This window comes from Mus caroli, unplaced genomic scaffold (assembly GCF_978045245.1).
Source record: "Mus caroli unplaced genomic scaffold, Mus_caroli_1 scaffold_11, whole genome shotgun sequence".
Lineage (NCBI taxonomy): Eukaryota > Metazoa > Chordata > Mammalia > Rodentia > Muridae > Mus > Mus caroli.
Window position 1 is genome coordinate 28,229,916 of NW_028227266.1, and position 23,547 is coordinate 28,253,462.

General features: G+C 51.6%; 1 protein-coding gene across 2 annotated transcripts in view; it reads right to left on the bottom strand.

The window, feature by feature from the left end:
• Positions 1–1,849: 1,849 nt before the first annotated feature.
• Positions 1,850–23,547, bottom strand: part of St14 (ST14 transmembrane serine protease matriptase) — a 41,924-nt gene continuing 20,226 nt past the window's right edge. Inside the window, exons 2-19 of one of the 2 annotated variants that reach the window (XM_029481148.2) lie at positions 20,657–20,816; positions 20,247–20,374; positions 19,991–20,061; positions 18,893–19,050; positions 18,664–18,699; positions 18,189–18,429; positions 15,877–16,016; positions 15,102–15,199; positions 12,605–12,714; positions 12,359–12,489; positions 9,819–9,923; positions 9,340–9,450; positions 9,121–9,234; positions 8,742–8,864; positions 7,941–8,127; positions 3,799–4,073; positions 2,890–2,986; positions 1,850–2,494 (exon numbers count right to left, since the gene is read on the bottom strand). In XM_029481148.2, the coding sequence (XP_029337008.1) occupies positions 2,428–2,494; positions 2,890–2,986; positions 3,799–4,073; positions 7,941–8,127; positions 8,742–8,864; positions 9,121–9,234; positions 9,340–9,450; positions 9,819–9,923; positions 12,359–12,489; positions 12,605–12,714; positions 15,102–15,199; positions 15,877–16,016; positions 18,189–18,429; positions 18,664–18,699; positions 18,893–19,050; positions 19,991–20,061; positions 20,247–20,374; positions 20,657–20,816 (2,352 nt within the window). In that variant the 3' untranslated portion in view covers positions 1,850–2,427. Of the gene's footprint in view, positions 2,495–2,849; positions 2,987–3,798; positions 4,074–7,940; positions 8,128–8,741; positions 8,865–9,120; positions 9,235–9,339; positions 9,451–9,818; positions 9,924–12,358; positions 12,490–12,604; positions 12,715–15,101; positions 15,200–15,876; positions 16,017–18,188; positions 18,430–18,663; positions 18,700–18,892; positions 19,051–19,990; positions 20,062–20,246; positions 20,375–20,656; positions 20,817–23,547 lie in introns of both variants that reach the window. The other variant, XM_021172778.3, reaches the window with a different exon arrangement.

A 23,547-nucleotide genomic window follows, 5' to 3' on the forward strand; every position in this document is an offset into this window, starting at 1 on the left:
TCTCTCCAGGCTGCCATGGCGGTTAAGCGGTCTCAGAATGCATTATTCATCCTACACCCTGCACACTGGACTGGCTACCGCTACTGCAGCTTACACTAATTAAACTGAATCTTCTGTCACACACTCAGTGCTGAGTATTGTGAATTGAAAACACAAATGTGTGCCAAACACTTTGGGCAACGAGCCACCCCTCCCCACTCCCGCCCAGTGGAGCTGAGATGGGCCACTCCCCAATACCATTACAGACCCATGTAGCCAACTGCTCCTCAGTGCTGTGGTACCTCTCATCTCCCCAGCAGGCATCAACACTTGGTTGATTTCCCAGGGATTAAATGTGACTGTCAATCCAAAGGGATTTTCAGGATTCACCCAGCACCATGAGGATCAAGAGCACCAGACCTTGCTCAGGGTACCACATGGGACCCTCAATGGCCATTAGCCCATAACAGCTCAGAGTGGCACGAACCCCTGCTAACCCATGCTTCTCCGTGTTGGTAATCCTCTGAAGGCCTCCAGAGTGGCCTCCAACTGAGGTCTTAGGAGCTCTGTGTAAAGAGTGGGGAGTTGAGCCTGTGAGTTCTGCAGGATCCCAAAGCTCTGCTGGAGAGAAAAGGAGCCCTGAAGGGCAGCGAGTTCCCAGGTGTAATGTGTGATTCATTAACCTAGGACAGTGGGGCTAGAGGCAGCGAGGTCAGGCAGCCCTGCCTGCGTGTTTGCTGCTGGAGAGGGAGTTCTTACTGTGGACAGCAGCTGTGGTGGACACTGAGGTGCTGTGTGGGTGGCTCAGGCTGCACCAGCCTCCCTGACATCACATGTGTGTGAGCTGGCTATGCACACACACACACACACACACACACACACACGGAATCAGCCCACATGTGTGCCCTGCAACCCCTCACTTAACATAGCCCCTGGCTCAATCCTTCTGCCCCATATCACTAGGAAAGAGCAGCCATGTCAGGAGGACAGGAATGTTGCTTACACCGTGGGTCTTCCTGGGGAACACTCTAACTAGAATCAGAGACACAGCGCAAATACCACATGAGCAGTCAGAACGACTGTCTTAACTTTGTGTTAACAAAGGCCAATGGTAAGCAACAGCAGCGTCCAGGAGCTCAGGAGGCCTGAGCTGGGGAAAAGCAATGAGCAGAGCCAGCTTCCCTCATGACCCTGACACAGTCACCTCCACGTCTACCAGAGGCCACTCCTTCTTCAGCCTCAGCCCATGCAGGGCCCCAGGAGCCTTCTAAGGGCCTTTCAAAAGATCTCAAACCTCTCCACAGATCTACAGCCCCACCTCCCTGGGCAACTCCAACTAAGTTGAGAATACTTTATAAATAGAAAGAGGGACAGCACAGGAGGTGTAAGCACCCATCCCTAACGCAGCATCGTCCCTCCAACTGCAACCCATCCACCCATCCCATGCTGGGCCCTGCGTCCATCTGCACCTTGTGTATGCATCAACATGTGTGACACCTGTGCACCGAAAGCAAACCCACAACACTTGGCACCTTCCTCTTCCTCTGACGTGTCACCATGACTACCACTGCCTGTCCTCTCACCCCCCGGTAGGGCAAGGCCAGGGTCAGTACTGGACAGGCACATGATTCATCTCCCCCAAACTCCCTTCTGACCAAGTTTCTGTTGCAGTCAGGGCCTGGCTTACAAGTGAGCACTTGTTATAACCAAGGACGCAGCCCTTGGCCTAGGGAAGACAAGGCGCTGTGGTCTGCACCCAATATTACACCAGGGTCTGTACTAGAGGAAGTTTAGTTCTAGTTTAGTGCAAAGAGAACTATTCATAGAGGGGAGGGGGGAAGGGGTGTAGTAGTATAGCAAGAAAAACAAATTACCTAAAAAGAAATAAAATGTTTTACTCTCAAATACCCACCCCTGGCAACAGCAAAACAATTTCAGCCTTAGGTACCACTCTTTTCTGGGGTCCCTAGGGCCGGCGCTTTGTGAAAAGAGTGACCCTGAGCCCCTCCACCCATAGGGCTCCCAGGAGCTCAATGACAGTTTTCCTTTAGAGTCAGGAAGCAGCTCTCTGGGACAGCATCATCTTCACCCAGCTCCGGGCTAGAGGGGAAGGCTGCCATCAAACCCTTGCCCCCAGGCTGGGCCACTAGCACACAAGTTCTCTCTCCAACTCCTGAGGGGGTCCCACTTTGGAAGCTCAGGGAAGAAGTCTGAGTCCTAGGGATGCAGTTCACAGTCTGGGTTGTGTTGGGGGAGGCCACAGCATAAATGTCGTCAGTGTTCCTCTCCTGTATCCAGGTGTGCATGTCGGGCATCCCTGTGGGTGTTTGTGGTCGGCTGTCTGTCCATGCTGCTATACCCCAGTGTGCTCTTTGATCCAGTCCCGAACTACAGGGAGCCTTGTGTACACGCCTGGCTTGTTCCTCTGAGCGCAGCCTTCACCCCAGCTCACCACACCAGCCTGGAACATTCGCCCATCTTTCTCCGCGCTTGACAAGGGGCCACCGGAGTCACCCTACGCAAAATAAATAAATAAATAAATAAATACCGAATCCTGTGCGTGAGTCCCTTACCTAAACTCTTAGTAGCTGCCTCAACCTAAGTAGCCTCTCCCATGGCCAACTGACCTCTCCTGGCAGCTTGCCTTCCCCAGGACTCCTGCTTACCCCTGCCGGGCTCTCCCCAGCCCCACCTATCCCCAGCTCCAGCCTAGTTAGCCCCACCCGCTCCTCTTCCCCTGCCCAGCCTTTCCCTTTCCCTACCCTGCCTCTTTCCCTTCGCATTCTGCATGGCTCCTCCCCTCCCTGGTCTGGCCGGTCCCCAGCTTCCGCCTTTCAAGGCCCCTCCCCCTCCCCCTCCGCCCCACACACCTGGCAGGAGTCCACACCCCCACTGAGGAAACCCACACACATCATTCGTGGGGTGATCTGCTGCGGCATGAGGTCCTCACAGGTGGTCTGGTTGATGACACGGATCTCACCCTTCTGCAGGATCAGCGCTCCGGTGCCTGGGGAGACAGGAAGCGGGAGACTGAGGCATGCAGCTCCCCGGGCAAGCCAGTCTCCATGGGGAAACCCCCCCCCCCCCCCCCCCGCACTGGAGATAATCCTCACTGGTCAGGTTTACAGGCAGTGCTTGGAAATAACCCAAGATCCTGCGGCTGACACATAAATAGGTCAGTAGCCGAGAACACACGGCAGGATATTGTGCAGCCCTAAAACTGCTGCGACACTGCTGCGGATGGGTCAGGTGCACAGCAAGGAAAGAGATGGATGGAAAGCGGCAAACCACCGAAAATCCGACCAAACTCTCAGCCACGGTTTTACTTTCTATTTGAATGTTCCCCATGAACTATACCAATCTGGTAATGGAGTCTTTCAATCTAAAGTTTGCCTACAAACTGCTTGTCCTCCACAGGGCACAAGGACCCACAGTGGGTAACATGTGTGGGCCCAGCTCAAAAGCTTATCCATGTAGAAAAGGGGCACCCGAGTGCACACTCATTGAAGATGCTTTCACAGATGAATCACCACGGATAGTAGATGAAGCAACTGCCACTCAGGCAGTTCAGTGGCAGAGTCAGGGCTTCAATCAAGAGCCCAACCTGCAGATCCTACACTTCTTATTAGGAGCCTCCTTCTTTCCACCCCCAACAGCTTCATCCTGCCAGGCACCGAGACGCTGAGTAAGCCACCAACCCTGATGCCAAGATGGACTCTGTGCAGCCCAGACACCACAAGGCTGCAGGTATGCAAGAACCCATAGCCTGGCAGGAAGGCCTAGGGTTCTCTGCAGGTCCTAGTCTGGCATGAAGCTCACCTCCCTCTTGTGTGTGCCCCCAGCCTGTGACCCAGATGGCCTTGCCAGCAGGGAAGACATGGGTAGCATCAGGCAGGCAGATGGGGCGCACAACGGTGCTGTACTCCACCGACTTCTCCAGCTCCAGCAAGGCGATGTCATAGTCGAAGGTGAAGTCATTGAAGGAAGGGTGGGTGATGATGCGTTTGAGCTTCAGCTCCTGCACCCCAGAGGCACTGCGCTTGCTCTGGTCCAGCAGACCCAGGAAGGCCGTCCACATCTTGTAGTCTGAGTACCTGGGACGGCACAAGGGAGGTAGAGCAGTCACAAGTCTGTGGGTGGGTGGCTATGAACGCACAGGCAGTGCCCTAGGTTCTCATCAAGACTCAGAAGGCTGCCCACCATAAACAAGGCCTTAAGCAACCGCTGTGGGACAGCAGGCAGAGGAAGGCTCTCTTATTAGGAGATGTTGGACACCCCGAATCTGGTGTCATAGGCAGTTGCGACCCATCCAATATGGGTGCTAGGAGTTCAACTCTGGCTCTCTAGACGTTCATTCTCTTAACCATCGAGCCATTGCTGCAGCCCAAGGCCTTCCCCTTTCGAATGTCCTCCCAGTCATTCTCTAGTCTCAGATCTATCTATCCCAATGATGCATTCATCCACCTATCTGTTCATTCCCTCACTCAGTCATGAATGGACATCTATGACATTCCAAGAAAAGCCCTAGGGTCAAGTTCAGAGTGTACCAGAGATGAGAGGCGTGAGAACCAATCAGAGCATCCCACAGAGGACAGTGAGGTGACAAGACAAGGACAGTATGGGAGATGGGAGGGTGTGGGATTGTGAAAGGCAGTCTGTTTTCTGGTTGAGTGAGACCCAGTAGACACTCTACAAGGGACGGAACAGTGAGTCATGCTCCCAGACAGACATGCTCCCAGACTGACACCTCGGTGCCCCCAACTCCATAATCCTGTGACTATCAGTCATGTAGACAAGGTCCCAAGCTCCTAGCATTCTGGCCAGACTCCACCCTCACAGTTAACCTGGCAATAGCCAGGTATGCTTCTCCCTACAGCTACCCTGCAACTGCAAGATAGCCCAGCCCACTGTAAAAGGGGCTGCTTGGCCCCTCCTCACTCTCTTAAGCTCTCACCTCTCATTCTCATCTCTAGCTCTCCTTCTACCCGCCCCCCTTCTCTCCACATGGCCATGGCTGCCTCTCGTTTTTTACCTTCTCTTCTTCTCTGCCTTTCTGCAATAAAGCTCTAAAACCATGGACAGTCTCTACTCATTGAGACCCACCCCTGTTTGAACGATGGAATATGCTTCCCTCTAAAGAGCCGCGTCTAACCTCCTGCCAGAAGGCCTTCCTGTGCTCCAGCCATGGACCGGATCAAGGGTTCTTGCCTGCGTGAGAACCACCCAGCGCCCCTCTCCCCACCCCCACCCCCCGCCCTCTTCTCCCTTCGACCCCGGGGCTGACCGAGCTGCCCCCGGAGCCCCCACTTCATTCTCAGTCTTCCACAACATACAGCGACATCTGGGATGTCTGAGACTGAGAACCTGCATCTCTGGCCTCAGTAAGGCCCAGAGACCTTGGACTGCTCCCTCTCCATCCCCCGCGGACACGGGTTCCGTGGCTTTCCACAGCCAGATGCTCACCCAGCCCGAGTGGAGAGTGGACGGGCAGTCCCCCATGTCCGCCAGCCCAAAACACCAGAACTGTGGCGGGACATGGGTTCTCCCACCCCCTTTATTTCCCCACACCCGCTGCCCCACAGGAGGGAATGAAGCAAGCTTTGAACTCACAGCTTAGCCAGCCCAACCCTGCAGGGTGGGAGTTGGGGTGGGCAGACATGAAGCCCAAAGGGAACGTTTTAGGAGATGAAACAGTTTGGAAATGAGCTAACTCTCCTTCCTGTTGGAAGTCTCTATGCAAAAGGGTCGTCACAGTAGCAGGGCTCACAGGCCCCTGAGCCACCTATTGCAGAAGAGTGTGCTGCTGACAGGAAAGTCAGACCTTCCTTCCAAGGATGGGCAAGTCTTAGGAAATCCCCCTGTGTCTGTATCCTCTTAGACCCCTGCGGCCAATGGCCAGAGGACCTGGGGTCAAACACAAGTAGCCCCAGCCTCAAACCTACCTACCTGTTGCTGCTACTTCTCTGACCTTGAAGACACTGACACCTGCCTGTCTTGACCTGAGAGACCAATGTGACCCCTCCCTGTAGACACACACCTACTGTGTGCTAGGTACAGTGCTGGACCACAAGTAAATGACCACCTATTCCTCTCCCAACTCTAAGGATGAGAACTCGCTGTATCACATAGTCTAGGAAGGGAATAACCTGCTCCAAAGCCAACTGCAAGACAGACCTTAGACTAAATCAAGGCTCATCATTACCCAATCCAAGGAGTCAAGGAAAGCAGGAAGTAACCAAACATCTCAAGTCTGACTCTACCACTGAGCTGTGCAATCCTAGACAAATGCCCCTTTCTCTCCAAGCACCAGAATCTGTAAAGTAGGGGCACATGTAGAACGGTCTAGGGCTGGAGAGATGGCTCAACGGTTAAGGGCACTGACTGCTCTTCCGAAGGTCCTGAGTTCAAATCCCAGCAATCACGTGGTGGCTCACAACCATCTGTGATGAGATCTGATGCCCTCTTCTGGTGTCTGAAGAAACAGCTACAGTGTACTTAGATATAATAACAAATAAATCTTCAGGCTGGAGCGAGCAGGGCCAGAGTGAATTCAAAATTCCCAGCAACCACATGAAAGCTCACAACCATCAGTACAGCTACAGTGTACTCATATACATAAAAAAAAATAGATAAATACCTCTCTCCACCAGCCGAGCAAGATGCCCAAAGGGAAGAAGGTGGCCCTGGCCCCCGTCGTCGTCAAGAAACAGGAGACCAAAAAGTGGTCAATCCTTTGTTTGAGAAAAGGCCCAAGAACTTCGGCATCCAGCCCAAAAGAGATCTAACACGCTTCGTCAAATGGCCCCGCTACATCAGTCTGCAGCGACAAAGAGCCATCCTCTACAAGCAGCTTAAAGTACCTCCTGCCATTAACCAGTTCAGTCAGGCCCTGGACAGGCAAACAGCTACTCAGCTGCTTAAGCTTGCCCACAAGTACAGGCCAGAGACAAAGCTAGAGAAGAAGCAAAGGCTACTGGCCCGTGCTGAGAGGAAAACTGCTGGCAAAGGTGACATCCCAACTAAGAGACCATGTGTCCTCCGAGCAGGAGTCAATATAGTCAGCACCTTGGAGGAGAACAAGAAGGCTCAGCTGATGGTGACTGCCCATGACGTAGACCCCACTGAGCTGGTGGGTTTTCTGCCTGCCCTGTGAAAGATGGGGGTGACCTACTGCACCATCAGGGAAAGGCTGGGGTGCCTGGTTCACAGGAAGACATGCACCACTGTTGCCTTCACACAGGTTAATTCGGAAGACAAGGATGCTCTGACTAAGCTGGTGGAAACTATTGTGTCCAATTATAATGACATATGACAAGATCCGCCACCACTGGGGAGGCAGCGTCCTGGGTCCTAAGTCTGTGGCTTGCATTGCCAAGCTGGAAAAGGCAAAGGCTAAAGAACTCGCCACTAAATTGGGTTAAATGTATACTAAGTTTTCTGTATATAAATATAATTACAAAATTAAATAAATAAATAAATAAATAAATCTTTAAAAAAAAAAAAAAAAAAAAGACGCGGGGCAGTGGTGGCGCACGCTTTTAATCCCAGCATTTGGGAGGCAGAGGCAGGAGGATTTCTGAGTTCGAGGCCAACCTGGTCTACAGAGTGAGTTCCAGGTCAGCCAGGGCTACACAGAGAAACCCTGTCTCGAAAAAAACAAACAAACAAAAAACAAAACCAGAAAGAGAAAAGAATGGTCTAATGTGTTAGGGGTGGGCACACAGTTGACCTGACTGCAGAGCATGGTACAGCATGCCTTTAATCCCAGCATTTGAAAGGCAGAGGCAAGTAGATCTCTGTGAGTTCCAGGCCAGCCTGGTCTACACAGTGAGTACTAGAACGGCCAGGGCTATGTAGAAAGTCCTCTCCGGGATGCCCAGTCCTCCATCACCCTGCTATAGTGACAGCTTACTGTGACAAAATTCAGACCCAGGACACCTCCCACACACCTGGATACTTACTTGAAATTTTTGTCATCCTGAAAGCAATGAGCTGCAGAGACCAGCCAGTCAGGAGAGATGAGCGAGGCCCCACACAAGTGGCCCTGGCCCAGGGCGTGGAGGCTCACCTGCCAGGGCCACTCGCCCTCATCCGCATTCGTGCCACCAACCACGCGAGCCTGTTTGGTAAAGGATCGCAGCCCACAGTCTGGAGAGGGGACAGAGAACCCAAGTACAGCCACTCAACAACAAAGGGGTGTTCCTTATGCATGGGGAGACTCAGCTCAGGAATCTAATCTCCACTGGGTGTGCACAGCAACACTACAGCAGAAGTGTCCCTAAGCCTCAGAGATCTGCCATCCTCCCTCATCCCGCTCTCCCTGCCCCATGCTATACTGCACAAGCACATCCAGGCCCTAGACACCTGCTGCCTTGACAGGTTTGATGCGCTATCACTGGCTAGGGGTCACAGCTCAGAGCTCCTCTAGAATACACAGGCTTAACACACATGGCTTGGTGAGGACAAAACTTAGGCAGCTGAGCTCTTTCTCCACCGAGCCACTCACCCACAGCTATCTGTCTGTCTATGGAGCAGCCAGTATGTCAGCTATGTCCCAGAGGCGCTGACATACTGGCTTCCCACAGGTTTGTGTTTGTGCCAAGTGTCGAAGTCTTCCTTTCCTCCAGACAGATGTGCCCTCTGAGTGGGTGCTGGGCTGCGTGAGTGGGGTTCTGGTAAGATCTCCACCCCTGGGTGCTCGCCCAGATGTGTATCTTGCACAGTGAACACCCTGGCCCACCATGCACAGTTGCCCTGCTTACCACAGTTTTTCTCATCGGAGCCATCGGTGCAGTCCGTCTTCCCATCACACTCAGGGTTGCCCTTGCTCAGACAGAGGCCATTTTGGCAGCGGTAGGTATATTTGGTGCAAGAGACGACATTCACTGTTTACAGGAGAGGACAGATATGTCACGTCACCACCGTCCCCCTTGCTGGCACCATTCATCACACCGATGTCCACTGTCCTTTCAGCATTGCTACGGGTTCTCTGCCTTCGGGAAGATTCTCCCCAGACTTAATACACAGAAGACTTGGGTTTGTAATCTCTGCGAGCACCTGAGAGAGGCTCCTACCTCGGGGTGCAGTTTTAGTGGGAAGAGTGACCATCCCCACAGGAGGGCAGCCAGGCCTGGGTCTTACCGCTGTCACATGAAGCCTCGTCAGACCCATCTCCACAGTTGTCCTTCCCATTACACTTCTGGCTCTGAGGGAGACACTTCCCATTGGAACACTTGAAACTGCCAGCAGGACAGCCTATGGAGACGCAGATCCTTAGCACCGTCCAGAGTCACCTGACTCATTGGGCCAAAAGGGCACTGGGGGGCCATAGCAGCCCCCACCCAATCCCAAGGTACTCACTGCACCCCTCCTCGTCACTGCCGTCCCCACAGTCATTGACACTGTCACAGACCCAGAAGAGGGGCTTGCAGAACTGGTTCTTGCACGTGAACTGGTGGGTGGTGTTGCATCCTATTGTGGGAGAGCTAGAATCAGCTGCAGGCTCCCAGGGGCAGCCTGGGCAGTCACAGTTGGCAGGATGCTGTCTTATCTGGAAAACAGTGAGCTACTCTGCACCAGTAGCTGTCAGCGCTGACAGACACTCGTCTGCTAGCCAAGATTTCCAATGGCGTGGGCTGGGGATGAGGGGAGGGCGGCAGGCAGGAGGGGGGATAAGGGTGAGACCAGGGTCTCATTGCCTTGTTTCTTTTTGCCAGAATAGACAGCGTAGAACCAGGGAAGGAGAAAGCCATGTCCCACTGGAAAAGGGTAGGAGAGAGTAGGAGGAGGCAGGAGGGGACAGAAATGGGGGGTCTGGGGCAGGCTACAGCAGGACTCACGGCAGTAACGCTCATCACTGTAATCCGGGCAGTCTGCCCAGCCGTCGCAGCGCAGTTCCTTTCGGATGCACCGTCCAGTCTTGCACATGAACATCCCTGGGCACGCTGTAGGGATGTAGAGAGAGGAATGAAGCCCATGGCTGCCCCCTTTTCCCTAGCAGTCATCTCACAGCCCCACTAAGACATCAGCCTGCAAGCAGATGTAGACACTGAGATGTAGAATAGGACAAGGGGAACTTTGTATCAACAGCCAGAATGGGTAGCAGGTGGGTGGCCCTGACCACTGACTGCACTGAGTACAGCCATGGGGGAGAGAAGCCAGCTGCATGTGTGGTCCTCCACTGTCCTGTGTTTTCCCCAGACAGAGGCCTGTGACTCGGCACACTGCCTGTGGGGTCAGAAGCAGTGCATCCATGGCATATGTGTCCTAGCCAAGTGGAAGCGACATCAGTATTTCCTTCATGCTAACACTTGATCTGAAGTTCAACGTTTCCAAAACAGCTCCCCGACAATTGTTCCTTGGGCAGAGGACAGAGCTGTGAGTGTCACTGCCCCAGCACAAACACAACTTCAGTCACAAGTACGCCCTTACATCAAAGCTATCTAGTCATCCGGAAAGACTTTTGGAAGATATCCAGTTGCATTGCGTTTTTTAAAGTTTATTGGTTTTCATTTTCTGTTAGTTGGTGTTTTGCCTGAATTAATGAACTATGCACCACATGCATGTAGTGCCCATGGAGGCCAGAAGAGGGTGGTATAGCCTCTGGAACTGGTTCCTGTGAGTGCTGGGGTCTTCTGCAAGAGCCACAAGTGCTCTTAATCACTAAACCATCTCTGAGGGCGCTCTAACAGGCCAGAGGATGGCAAAGACAGGCCTGAGCATGGCAGACAGTGCAGGCAGGGTTTGCCCTTTTACCCCTTCCTGTCTCTCTTACTAAAAACCGTTACATTCTTAAAGCTAGCCCCAAAGATGCATTCCTGCATTTGGCTAACTCCTCCTCCTGAGGCTGACTACCATCGTCCGAAGCACTGAAGTCCAGCAATCAAAAGCCCTCTTTGGCTCACCTCATTAACATGCCCAACTAAAATTAAACACCTCTTCCTAAGATGGGGTTTCTTCTTCTACATTTATAAACAACCTTTTGCATATGGGACACATCTGCCTCCTCTCTTAGTCTAGAGACAGCCCTTTGTCCCTCCACGGCAAATATCCTTTGCCCCTCTCCTTTGTCCCCTTCCTCCTCATCCTCTATATCCTGTCTTTGTCTCTCACTCCCTGCCTTCTGTCCCTCTGGGGCAAATAAATCCCCTTTGGTCTGAGAACTTGGTCTTGGGGTGTCCTGCGCCGACTCTGGGGCCCCTTACAATCTCTCCAGCCCCTGCAGTTACATTTTAAATTAAATGACTTTCAGTCCTTAAAATGCCTTCCAAAGGGTTATTCCATGATAGGGGGTTGAAATTAAAAGTTGCTGCTTGAACAGCCCTCAGTCAGAACACCGAGCGAGGTCCAGAAAGGCTGCGGAATCGAGACGTTTTCAGAGCGGTAGGAAGGCACACACCTGACCTCACGTGACCTCACGTGATCTCACTTGATCTCAAGTGACTGGAGAACACACGGGTGGGCTGATGGGATTCTCTGAGGAGGCCCACAAGAAAATCCTGAGCCTCGTTTTAAGTATGTGTGTGCCGTCTATGTACATATTCCTGTGCTTATGGGTGCACATCTCTCTGTGCACACAGAGGCAGGAAGGCAGTGTCAGGTCTTCCTCAGTCACTGTCCACCTTTTGGGGGGTGTGGTTTGGGGGTTTTAGTCGGGCCTTCTCATTGAGCCAGGAGCACATTCATTCAGCTAGCAGGCTCCCATGTCTGCCTCCCCGGCTCTGAGTTATGGACGCACAGCCCAGTTTCAATGCGGGTGTCGGGGTCCCAAATGCAGATTCTCATGCTAGGACTCTACCGTCTCAGCTCTCTCCGCATCCCCAGATTTCACCTTTAGACTTGGGTCCCCTTTCCAAGATCCACTGTGTCTATGCAAAGATTTTTAAATCTGAAGTCAGCCACACTTCTAGTCCCAGGCATTAGATACAGGACACTGAGTCAGTACTCCCTGGGTCAACGAATCGCTGTTCACATAGTGTTTTCTAATGTTTCAATAGTGCTAATAGAGTCTCAAGGGAAGCACAGATTACCAAAATCACTGTGACGCTGAGCCAAAGAGGCGTGGCCCCGGGAAGCTGGTAAGGAGGCTCCCAGGGCCCCTTTGCACCTCAGGGAAGCAGCCATGACAGGCACAGGAGGCACCAGTATTTGCTCTTATTCTCTTGTCCTTGTACTGGGGACTGATCTCTCTTAACACAGAGTGACACTCCTAGCCAAGCCTTTGTGTGTGTGTAAACAGCCTTGCTTTCCTCTAAAGCTACCGCAGTGAGATGCATCTGCCAATCAGCCCCTGTCCCCTCGGAGGGAGCACAGTGCAGAGTACTTCCTGCACCAATCCTGCCAGCCATCAGCAGCGGCGCTCACTCAGGCGCTCACTCACGGTCGTTGGAGTCGTAGGAGAGGTACTCAGCTAGGAACCCGGTGTCCGTGTACGAGTGATCAGAATGGAAGTGGACCGTAATCTTGCTGCTGTTGCTGCTCACCACAAACTGGGACCTCTCACCGCAGTACCTAGAGGGCAAGAGGGAGGCTGAGGGAGACAGCGAGGCTGGCAACCAGACAACTGGGGGTGCCTGGGACCAGCCCTCCCAATACCCAGGATGTGGTTGCACCCCGAGGGGCTCACTTCTCCCCGTTGATCTCCACATAGTCCTTGGTGCAGGAGCCCACTGGTACGTTGGGGTCCACCAGATAGAAGAGTTTGAAGCGCACCTTCACGTTCCGGTTGTTGGGCACCTGGACAGAGAGATGCTTTGGGGATTCTGGCTTCTTTGGTACTAAACATGGGAGGGCAGTGGAACAGGAGGGAGCAGGGCCCTGAACGAATCCCATACACCCTATGACTTTCCTCTTACATATATACATATACAGATATGATAAAGGGCTCTCCTGTTTTTAAGTTTTAGTTATTTTAACTTATATATAAAACCATAAAAATGATATGTATTATTACTATATAATCCTTACATCAGCTTAAATATATTTACCTCCTTGGACATTTCTGATGTTTTTGAAACAGTGAAAACTTTCCTTGAGCTTTTTGAGGTCTATAGTAGTTACTGGTGTTTCTAGTCAGTCCCTCTGCAATACATGGCAGAGTGCCTGGCTCCTGTCTAACTGAACATCATCCCCTAAACCTTAATCAGCTTCTCCCACCCCTTCTCCCTACTCTCCCAACCTCTCTGGTAACCATTACTCTCTTTCTTGACTTCTAAGAGGCCAACCTTTGGGGATTCTACGTATGAGTAAGATCATGTGACCCTTGTCTTCTTGTGCCTGGCTTATTTCACTAACACAATGATCCACAAATCTTAATAACCTCAACACAGTGGTTTTATCACTATTATCATGAAATCATATAGACCCAGCAATACCACTCCTGGGCATATACCCAGAAGATGCTCCAACATGTAAGAAGGACACATGCTCCACTATGTCCATAGCAGCCTTATTTATAATAGCCAGAAGCTGGAAAGAACCCAGATGTCCCTCAACAGAGGAATGGATACAGAAAATGTGGTACATTTACACAATGGAATACTACTCAGCTATTAAAAACAATGAATTCATGAAATTCGTAGGCAAATGGATGGAACTAGACAATATCATCCTGAGTGAAGTAACTCAATCACAAAAGAACACACATGGTATGCACTCACTGATAAGTGGATGTTAGCCCAGAAACTTGGAATACCCAAGATACAATTCACAAACCACATGAAACTCAAGAAGAAGGAAGACCAAAGTATGGATACTTTGGTCCTTCTTAGAAAGGGGAATAAATTACCCATGGAAGGAGTTACAAAGTGTGGAGCAGAGACTAATGGTATGATCGACCATTCAGAGACTGCCCCACCTGGGGATCCATCTCATATACAGTCACCAAACCCAGACACTATTGTGGATGCCAACAAGTGCTTGCTGAGAGAAGTCTGTTATAGCTGTCTCCTGAGAGGCTCTACCAGTGCCTGACAAATACAGAGGTGGGTGCTCGAAGCCAACCATTGGACTGAGCAGAGGTCCCCAGTGGAGGAGCTAGAGAAAGTACCCAAGGAGCTGAAGGGGTTTGCAGCACCATAGGAAGAACAACAATATGAACCAACCACTACCCCCAGAGCTCCCAGGGACTAAACCAGCAACCAAAGAAAACACATGGAGGGACTCATGGCTCCAGCTGCATATATAGCAGAGGATGGCCTAGTCCGGACATCAATGGGAGGAGAGGCCCTTGGTCCTGTGAAGTCTCTATGCCCCAGTATAGGGGAATGCCACGCCAGGAAGTGGAAGTGGGTGAGTTGGTAAGCATGGGGGCGGGGGGGGGGGGGAATAGGAGGTTTTTGGAGGGGAACCCAGGAAAGGGGATAACATTTGAAATGTAAATAAAGAAAATATCTAACAAAAAAAAATGAAATAAAAAATTTACATTTTTCACCTGCAGGAAGGACTTTCTTTCTTTTCTGTGATTTATCCAAAGAGCTAATATTTGGGGGTCATTATTTAGTAAGAGTTCCTTGCATGCCAGCCCTGTGATACACAGCGGTCGGTGTGGTAGCATGACGGGTATTAAGTAACAATCAAGTAGCGCACCCAGCATGGGCGGGCAACTGAACAAACCCACTCTTCCCGCCCATATTTATTTCTGGAGTTTTCCACCTAACATTTTCAGATCGTGGCTGACCATAGATAACTGCCACTTGGAAATGAAAACCATAAGCACACGTGTGGGAATTTGTACTCTGTTACTTTGAAAGGCTAGGATGGGGTGTCTCAGCATCTTTAGGGAAAGACCTCCAAGTGGAGGATGCGAGAGGCGACCAGAAGCACTACCGCCCGCCGTGCTAGGGCTTGCTCTCTTTCACACTCTCGGTGAGGTCATCCTGACAACACCTCTTAGAAACAGATCTTCAGCCTCACTTTACCCAGAAGCAAGCTGATCCAGAGAAGACAAACACCCATGCTCTCTCAGCTGCCAATCAAAGAACTAGGGCACACAAGTCTGGATGTGGCTAGACCTGCAGCAAAGACTTGTGGGTCCTATTAACATGGCTCTCTGGGGTGTTAATGTCATCTTCCCCTCCTGCTTTTCCTCAAGTCTAGTGGCACTCACTGCCACCTGCGCCTACCTTGATATTCCATGTGCAGTTGATGTTGGGCGGGTAGTGGCCTGGATAGTAGGGGCTGCTAAACGTCCCTTGGGTTTCACTCAAAAAGCCGCCACAGCCTAAGAGGAAAGGGAGGAGAGAGTGGGAAATGTAAGGGCCTCCTTCCTCAGCCAGAGGGTGTGGGAAGAGTTGTACAATCTGAGAACTCTAGCTTCGCACCACCTGTCTTCAAACAGGACCCTGTATTTTGGCAAGGTGCTTGAAGCCAATTGCTTTTAAAAGTGGCCCCTTGGGGCTGGAGAGATGGCTCAGTGATTAAGAGCACTGGCTGCTCTTCCAGAAGACCTGAGTTCAATTCCCAGCATCCACATGGCGTCTCACAACTGTCTGTAACTCCAGTTCCAGAGGATCTGACACCCTCACACAGACATGTAGGCAGAACACCAATGCATAGAAATAAATAAAATTTAAAAAAAAAAAGCGGTCCCATAGCTGGGCATGATGGTGCACGCCTTTAATCCCAGAGGCAGGCAGATCTCCGTGAGTTGAGGCAGCCTCTTCTACCTAGTGAGTTCCAGGACAGCCAGAGCTATACACTGAGACCCTGTCTCAACATACACACACACACAAAATTAAAAATTAAAAAAAAAAAGAAGGTAAAATGCCCTTTGGTCTGTTTCCAACCTGTCTACAGAAAGGTCAGTCTGCCAACCCACTGAGTTCAGGCATTCCTCTAAGACCTGCCCCCTGTCTGCAGCCTAAGAGTATGTTCATCATTGGCCCTGCCCATTCTTACTGCTCATCTTGGGCAGCTGGAAGAAAGTGGCCTCAAAGCCAGGATGTCGCCGGTCAGTATTGGTTATCAGCGTGACAAGGAAGACGTTCTGGGAGGAGAGGAAAGTCAGGTTGTAGGAGGGTGAGAAGGTGCCACACAGCCTGCAAGGCAGAGAGACAGCGTTAGTGACAGAGACAAAACACAGACCTTTCACACACAACTTAGCTCCCAAGTAGAGAAGTCAGAGGACCCCACTCCTAACCCTGGACCTGAACACACAAGACCAAGGGCAGGGTGGAAAAGGCCTTCAGTGAAACGAGTCATGGTGATATGAAGATTTTGAGATCAAGGCTAGCCTATGATACAAAGTAAGAACGTTTTGGGAAACAGGACTTTCTGTGTAGTTCCCAGGTTAGCCTCAAATTCTCATTCTTCTTCCTCGCTCTCCTGAGTCTGGAGTGGCAGGCAGGCATCTCCATACCAAGTTAAAACTTACTCCTTTTTATTCTATTCTTCTAAATTATTTATCAGGTATCAATTACATCAATATTACTTATTTTAGTAGCTACAGCGCAGATGGAGCATCTTGTGCCTTCTGCAAGCTGCTTAGTGAGAGCCATCACTCTAAAGAGAGCACTCCTGTCTCAAAAGCAAGAACAAATCAAAAAGCAACAACACAAGCTAATACAGTATAATGCCTTCTAAAACCATGCGCACACACATCAAGTCAGGTCCGGCCTAGCAGTGACTGATCTTAGGTGAGAGAAGAGGAGTCACTGGTGAAGAGAGTTGTCAACCTGATAAAAATCTAGAATCCCCAGTAGATGGACCTTTGGACCTGCAAGGGAGATGTGTCAATGGGGTGAGACGGCTGTGATGCCACTTCCTGGTGGGGACCCTGGACTGGGTACCAAGTGGAGGGAGAGATACCAGACATTCATCACTCTCTGCTTCTTGATTGTGGATACAATGTAACCAGCTCCCTCCAGCTCTTGCCAATGTGGTGGACTGTGTGCCAGCTAGCGCCTTCCTGTCTTAAGGGGCTGTTCTCAGGATGTCTTATCACAGCAACCCGAAAGAAACTAAGACAGTCATCACTTACTCTCTTGCTAATTTTCCCCCTCCTGGAACTTCATTATTATTATTACTATTATTATTGTTGTTGTTATTATGATTATTGTCGTTATTAGTTTTTGCACGTGTGTGAGACAGAAGGAGAGAGAGGATCTCGCACTCTTGGCCCAGGCTGTTCTAGAGCTCACTAAGTAGCAGAGACAATCCTCCTGCTTCAGTTTTCTGAATGCTAGGACTCAGTTCAAACCAGCATGCCAAGCTTTAGGCTTTTTGGGGGAAGGGGAGAATTTCCTTTCTGCATAATTAACAGATGGGAAAATAATTATGGAGAAATGAGAAAAGGGCTTAGTCCCAACCGTTCTGCCGTGGCAAAAGACAGTTCTGTCCTGGTTTGGGTCAAGATGGACAGAAGGCTTTGACCTGCACCAAGGAGAAGCTGACCATCCCCAACACCCTCAAAAGGGTGGGAAGAACCCCACCCTAACATGGGGCTTTCTGGGGCACCCATCTTGGGCTACCCCCAACCCCTCCCAACTGCAATTCTGATGCTCTGACAGCCAAGACTGCCTTACTGGTACCAACCAAGCCCTACAGGCTACTACCAACTAGAGTCGCCTACCAACACCTTTCAGATGCCTGCCAGCCCATCAGAGCCCCCAAACCCTCCCCACCAGGCGGTCACATGTGGGGCCCGGTAGCAGACACCTAGGGGCAGCCCTGGCTCCAGAGTTTGCCGAGATGATCCCAATGAGCTGATTCGAAGCCCATTCCCCGTGTTGGCTTCCTTTCTTAAATGATCCTCCACAGTCTCCCTTACTCCCTCTGCCTCCCAACCGACCTGGAGCTGCTAGTGTTGCTCCTTGTGCATTGGTGAGCTGTGCTGTGCTGAGCTATGCTGTACCGTGTCCTGTCTGCTTGGGAACCGTAACAAACCTTTTCAGTGGGAATTGTCTCCTGAACGGCAGGTCTGGCTATACCCGCTTTACCAGAACCCTGCCTTTCTGGAAGCAGTTGGGGAAGCCCACGCTTATCTGCTGGGTGTATATCAGCCTTCTCACTGACAAAGCCAAGGATCTCCTTGTCCACTCTCTGGAGCTCATGCAGGTGTACACCATGCCTGACCTCCGCTGCCTATTTCAGTAGCCTGGGGCCAAATGTCACTATATCCCAAACCTATACCACAACCCATTCAAATGGTTTGTGCCAGCAAGGGCCAGGCTCCCTCAACCAGCGCCTCCCCTGCTTTCCAGGACACTCACCGCACCACAGCGTGGGGTTCCATGGGGCTCAGGCTATCATACACAGTGACCAGGTCACTGCCATGCTCATCACAGGGAGCGACATCAAAGCTTCGGAAGGTGAGGCTCAGCACAGAGTCAGCGTCCCCCCGCAGGACCCACTGGCAGCGGGCATGCGCCGGGTAGGGACTGTTGGGGAAGCCAGGGGTAGTGAAACGTGTCACTGCTGCACCACGGGCATGCAGGGCAAAACTGCAGCTGTCTGCGGGAGAGACGGAAGGAAGGCGTGAACCCTGCAGGCCCCACCCCCGGCCTAGCTCCACCCCCAATACATCTCAGATCACTGCGAGCTCAGGTAGACACAAGGAAAGGAGCTTTGGACCGGAAGGGGAAAAGAAGAGATGCTTGTCCATCAGTACCATCTGACTTCTAGGGACCCCATGGCTTAAGGGGCAAGACACTTTTCTTCTCCACCAGAGGTCACCATGATACTTACTGTCCTGAGTCCTCTGCAGCATTCTGGGGTCAATGGCTGAAGAACAAGAAGGCAAACATTTTACCCAGACAATCAGTTTCTTTACTCTTGCCTCCCTATTACCCAAAAGGAGGTGCCACTCAGCAAGCAGAGTCCTCCAGGATACGTGGGCCTGTGAGAGTGGCTCTCCCAGCCCCGCCCCTCTACAGGCTGGCCCACACATTCCCACCCTGGTCTGTCCCGCACTCACGGAAGGCCACCACAGAGGTCAGCACGAAGGATTTCAGTGCCCGTGCTCGGGGTGGCAATGTGACAACTCGCTCCACAGCCATGGCGCGATCGACCTCTTCCGCCAGGTGTGGGGGGATGCTGAACTCTGACCAGTAGTAAGCGATGACACTGCCCTCACTGGGGGGGAGAAGACACGGGGAGAGCCTAAGATGGGGAGGGAGCTCCAGAGGCCTACACTCTACACAATAGTCACACACACACACAGCAGCAGCAGCAGCAGCAGCTCAGGCTACTGTGAGAGACAGCCAGCTCAAGTTTAAGAGTGAGGAGGAAGCCTGGGCTAGGCTTGAGCTCACAGCACCTCCGTAGAACCACTCTGGCTCTGATTTGAGACGGGGGTGAGAATCCAGCCCCGTATTACCTAAGCTTCAACTGAACAAACAAAATAAAAGCACACGCCCACAGTTCCAGATACTGAGCCGAACAGACTGCAAGTCTGAGGGCAGTCTGAGCAACTCGAGGAGGTGATGTTTCCAAAAAGAGCGGAAGAAGAGGGTGTCTGTTCAGCGGCACAGTGCTTAGCATCAATAAGGTCCCGTGGCCAGCTCTCAGGACCACACACGTAGACACTGGGAGCCAGGCACAGTGACTAAAGCCCATAGCCCCAGTTACTCGGGAGGCTGAGGCAGGAGGATCCCCCAAGTCGGCAAGTATGAGGCCCGTGTAGGCAACACAGTGAAAGCCTGTCTCAAATATGGAGGACAGGGGAACTGGAGTGTGGCTCGTTGGTAGTTTGCTTGACATGGTAAGGTGATGGATTCCACCCTCAGTGCCGCAGAAAATAAATGAAAGCAAATGAAGTGTGCACGCAGCCTTCCTGGACACCCCGACTCCATCAAACCCAGATTTGGAAAATCAATGTCGTTATGAATTTAGTGCCTGGGGCAGCTCCTTTGAAAGTGGTGTTTGTGGGCTTTGCCCAGCCGGCACCTAATCAATCCCTGCCTTGGAGACAGAAGGGCCAGGCAGTCTAAGTCACTTGCACAAAGGACAGACACACTGACCCTCTCCCCAGACATTCAAAGCCCATGCCACCACACCAACCTCCAGCACACACCTGAAGGCAGTTACAGTCGACTTCTTGTGGTAGGGACCCAGGACAGGGACTTCATTGTACAGCAGCTTCAGCTGAGTGGGGGAAGACAACGCTTAAAGCTGGCCAAATAGGAGAAATGACCCCTTTCCTAGACTGCTCCCAGGCGCTGCCCTACCCCCAGCCCAGGGATCTGGGAGCAGAGATGAGATGAGTCCTTTGTACATGGCGGGATGCTGGGACAGGCAGGACAAAGGACTTCCCCTGGTACTAGACTCACCGCCTCCTTCACCTGGCTGGCCAGGCTGATAAACTCTGGGGAGGTGGAGTTCTCATATGCATCCAGAAAGATCTCATTTGTGATCCTCAGATGGCCATTGAAGACTTTTTGAACCCGCACATTCCGATCTGCCAAAGGTAAAGAATGATGACGGATGATGGGTGGTCACGTGATTCTACCAGGCCCACCCTGCTGCCCTCAGCTGGGAACGGGGACAAACGCCAAGAGGGGCCAGATCTAGCCAGGCCCCCATCACTCACCATCATGACCTGAAATGGCTCAGGACAGTGCACTGGACCCTTCCCACATGTCCCTCTCCTTCCATCCCCACTCATCCCTGACCCCATTCTCTCCTGCCCACTGAGGGAAGAGGGAGAGCCGCCACTATGTCACAAAGCCACTGTACTCACAATGGAAGTGCCACACCAGCAAGCCAGCCATGAGGGAGAGCAAGAGGAAGCTGAACAGCACTGCCACCAGCACCACCCAGCGCCTGGGGCCTCGCTTCTCCACTTTCTTGGCATTGTTCGCAGGCAGGAACTCCACACCCTCCTCAAAGCCATTCATGTTCTAAACACAAAAAAGTTCCAGGACTCAGACACTCTTTCACAATGGCTTCCCACTCAAGTTCAGTGACATTTGGGTGCTTGGGGAAAACAGCATGTGCAATGGAGACGGGGCTTCACCCGGGAGTACAGGGCCTCTGTGCCCAAGGGCTGCCACCTGTCCCAAGATATGAATCACCACCCCAGTGGAAGAAATAGAGGTGCTTCTATCCACACCCCATTGGCTGGTGGGCATGAACTGTTCAACAAAGCCCAGAGCCAGGCGGGCTGGCACATTTCTACAAATCCAGCACTTGGGAAGTGAGGGCAGAGGATTAGGAGTTCAAGACCAGCTTCAGCTACATGAGGCGTTAGAAGCCAGACTGAGCCACATGAGACCCTGTCCCAAGATAAAACCAAACAAGTTTAAGACTTCAGGAGTCTCTACACCCAGCGCTGAGGATCTGGACTTGTGCAAAATGTCTTTGGCATAAGTGGCTGTCAGGTGTAGGCAGAGCAAACAGCCCAGGGACATAAGTGGCATTGTGGACCCTCTGCAGGGACTTCTAAGGGCAGCCTCGACTGTACCCAGTGCTATCCCCTTGGTCACCTGGGCCAGGAGCCAGTAGGCAAAATGGAAATTACCCACCCTGCCTAGCAGCTTCACCCTGATATTGCAAAGAAAGCAATGGCCCCACCTTGACTACCTCAGTAGCAGAACTGCTTCAGGTCTCTGAGGCACCTCTGCTGTCACCTCAGATCTGCATGTCAAGGTGTGTGTGTGTGTGTGTGTGTGTGTGTGTGTGTGTGTGTGTGTGTGTCTGCCTGTCTGTCTGTCTGATGTGAAGGTCAGAGGACAACTTGCGGAAGTCGGCTCTTGTACTTCTACCACATGGACTCCAGGCACTAAATTCAGGTTGTTAGGCTTGGTGACAAAGGCGTTTAACTGCTGGGCTATCTCGATGGCTGCTCTTCAACAATTTCACACATGACTCTGATGCATTCTGATGACTCTTCCCACACCCTCTCTTTCTGCCCTCCCATCCATCAATCTCCCTCTGCTTCCTTACAGTCTCATTCCCAGATGTATGACTTTTCTTTCTCTGACCCATTTACTCTAGCCAGTGCCATGCGTGTGTGATCCTTGGACGGGCACTATCCACTGGAGACTTGGGAGTCACCAGTGGGAATACCAGTGAAGACAATGACTTCTCCTTTCCCTGAAACTATTGGGTGTATGGTCAGGAAGGAGAAGTAGGGCCCGAAACCCCTCCTCCAACCATACCTGACCCCTGACAGCTGACTGTGGGGACCCATGGCAGCTAGTCACAGCCGCTGTGGGATCATGACGGCAATGGCCGTGTCTTGCCTAAAGATGGTACTCAGCAGCCCTCCTGAACATCTCCCAGTGCCTATGCTTGTCACCTCTAACTCAGTGTTCCCTGGGTCTTGGGACTTAGCGGAAAGCAGTTTAAATGTTTTAGAGCTAAGCACTCATCCATCTCTTACTCTCAGAACCCAGAGCAGCAAGAGTCTTCATGTTCACCACTGCCTGAACCAACATGTGATGTGTCACGTCGTCACAGTATTAACATTGATATGATCAGAACCGCTCCCTGCCTCATTGGAATATTTGTATCTCCGAGTCTCAAGCCTTTACTCGATAGATCCCACAGAGGCAGGCATTTGAAAATATTTCATTCTACCTCTTTCAGAAGTCACTATATAGAGCAGACTGACCTCAAATTCGCAGGGATACCATCCCCCCACCACCACCGTCTCTGCTTCCCCTGGGGAGCTGGGATTAAAGGCAAACACCTGAACGGGGTGGTTCTGATGCTAAGGTCCTGTTCCCCAATTGGTTCTTGATTTGTCAGTCAAGAAGGCCAGGGCCCTGGGTGGAAGGTACAGGCGGGACTTCCTGGTCCCAAGAGGAAAAGGCAGATGCAAGGAGAGAGGCATTTTGCCATGCTTTGGAGAGAGAAGAACACATTAACCATATGAGATCTCAGGGGAGCTGGGTCTGTGGCCACTAATACAGGTGGGTGGCCAGGGATGTTTGACAGGAGCTAGGTGGGACTAGCCATTGAAATTTAGGGCAGGTGGAGAGACAAGAGATAATAACTTGGTAAAGGCACGTTTTTCCAGACAGGAGATATCAGCGCCCAGCAATTGTGCCAAGAAGACAAGTTGTAAAGGAAAAAACTGTGTGTGTGTGTGTGTGTGTGTGTGTGTGTGTGTGTGTGTGTGTTGTGTGAGGATTCAAGGGAAGCCGGGTGGAGGCTAAGCATAGCCAGTTCTGGAGCAAAGGTGGTAGCTTAAAACTAAATGCAACATACACCCCCATGCCTAACTTTCTTTAAAAAAGATTTTATATATATGCTGTCACTGTCTTCAGACACCCCAGAAGAGGGCATCAGATTCCATTACAGATGGTTGTGAGCCACCATATGGTTGCTGGGAATTGAACTCAGGACCTCTGGAAGAGCAGCCAGTGTTCTTCACTGCTGAGCCATCTAACCTCGCCTAGCTAACTTTTAAAAAGTGTGTGTAAGTGTGTGTATCTGAGTGTGGCTATGTTCACGTGAGTGTAAGTACCCAAGGAGGCTTCAAAAGGGTGTGAGATCACCTGGAGCTGGAGTTGCAAGCATTTGTGAGCCACCTGAGGTGGGTGCTCTTTAGGTCCTCTGGGAAAGCAGTGGGTGCTCTTTTCTGATGAGCCCTGATTTACTAACTTAATAACAAAAATCATAACA